The sequence below is a fragment of the Monodelphis domestica genome, chromosome 4 (genome assembly GCF_027887165.1).
Source record: "Monodelphis domestica isolate mMonDom1 chromosome 4, mMonDom1.pri, whole genome shotgun sequence".
Taxonomy (NCBI): domain Eukaryota; kingdom Metazoa; phylum Chordata; class Mammalia; order Didelphimorphia; family Didelphidae; genus Monodelphis; species Monodelphis domestica.
This window is the reverse complement of record NC_077230.1, coordinates 354781889-354783469: the sequence shown is the minus strand read 5'-3', so window position 1 is coordinate 354783469 and position 1581 is coordinate 354781889. Positions and strand designations below refer to the sequence as shown.

General features: G+C 41.6%; 1 protein-coding gene across 1 annotated transcript; it reads right to left on the bottom strand.

Moving 5' to 3' along the window:
• Positions 1 to 245: 245 nt before the first annotated feature.
• LOC100617689 (olfactory receptor 52N4-like) lies at positions 246 to 1211 on the bottom strand. The gene has a single exon (XM_056826170.1). The coding sequence runs from the start codon at positions 1209 to 1211 to the stop codon at positions 246 to 248; it is 966 nt and encodes a 321-aa protein (XP_056682148.1).
• Positions 1212 to 1581: the final 370 nt, after the last annotated feature.

The window sequence follows — 1581 nt, the reverse complement described above, 5'->3', positions numbered from 1 at the left end:
GAGATCAGCAGAGAGGTTAGGACTGGATAAATAGAATGTAATATAGAACATTGGAATGGACCAGTGATTAGGCCATTGGAAGATCCAGGGATGACACCAGGGATAATAACATATTGTAAGTGCTCCTTCACTGGACATGTGGCCCTATCTATGCCAAGAATGGAGATGACAGATTCTGGGTAAAGTTGGGTTATACCTTTCACTTGGTGTAGGTATTTTGTTCCTGTACTTGTTTAGTGGATTTCCTATGAAATGCCATGAGATTTATTCTTGGATCTTGAAAAGAATCTTAGGACACACTCTTGGATTTGCTTCGTTTTCACACCATAAACAATAGGGTTCATAGTTGGGGGTAGGACCAGGTAGAGGTTGGATACAATGATATGGATTGAAGGGGAAATACTATGGCCCCCAAAACGATGGGTAAAAAAGGAGAAGAAAGCAGGAGTATATGAAAAGACAATGGCACAGATGTGAGCTGTGCATGTCCCAAATGCTTTCTGTCGAGCATCTGCTGATGACAGGCTGACAACGGCCCGGAGTATCATGGTGTAGGAGACTGTAATACACATGATGTCAAAACCTCCAATTAGGAGGGCAACCATGAGACCATAAACAGCATTGATCTTGATGTTACCACATGAAACTTTAGCTACAGACATATGGTCACAATAAGTGTGGGAGATGGTGTTACCACGACAGTAGGGCAGCCTCTTGATCAGGAAAAGAAAGGGAATGATGAGCATCATACTCCGAAATAAAGTAATGATCCCAGCTTTGGTGATGATAGAGTTGGTAAGAATAGTAGTATATCTTAGGGGGTAGCAGATGGCCACATATCGATCCAGAGCCATGAGCATGAGGACCCCAGATTCCATTGCAGTGAATGTGTGGACAAAGAACATCTGTACCAGACAGGCATTGAAGTTGATTACTTTGAGATTGAACCAGAAGATACAGAATGCATTGGGGAGGGTAGTGGTGCAGATAATAATATCAGTCAAGGAGAGCATGGCCAAGAAATAGTACATAGGTCGATGCAGTGTATCCTCATAGCAGATGAGGTAGATGAGACCACAGTTTCCTACTATGGCTACCACGTACATGGAACAGAATGGAAGGGAGATCCAACCATGCTTGTCCTCTAATCCTGGAATCCCATTTAGGATGAAGGAGGTTGGCATCAGGGTAGTTCTGTTGATCTCTTGCATTCTGGTAATATAATAAATCTACAGCTTGCAGGGAGGCTGTCTTTCTAGGAAAGAAAAGTTAAGAAAAACTTATCACAATCAAGGTAATTTTGTCTTTAATTCTATTAAAAAGTTATGAAATCCCAATATTTTTGCAGGAATCAGGAAAGGAAAAGAGTCATAACTAGCCAATGGTGGTTTGTCCTTTGATCCCAAAATGTAGAGGGCACACCATCAGTTTAGAAATAGCTGAATTTACCAACTTATAAGTCTGAAGCAATTCAATGATATGCTCTTACCCACATTTGTAGCTTCACCCAGAGAAGATCCTCTATAGTCAGTTGTACCATTCTGCCCTCCACTTCGTCAACAGTTTTGGCTTCCCTAGAAA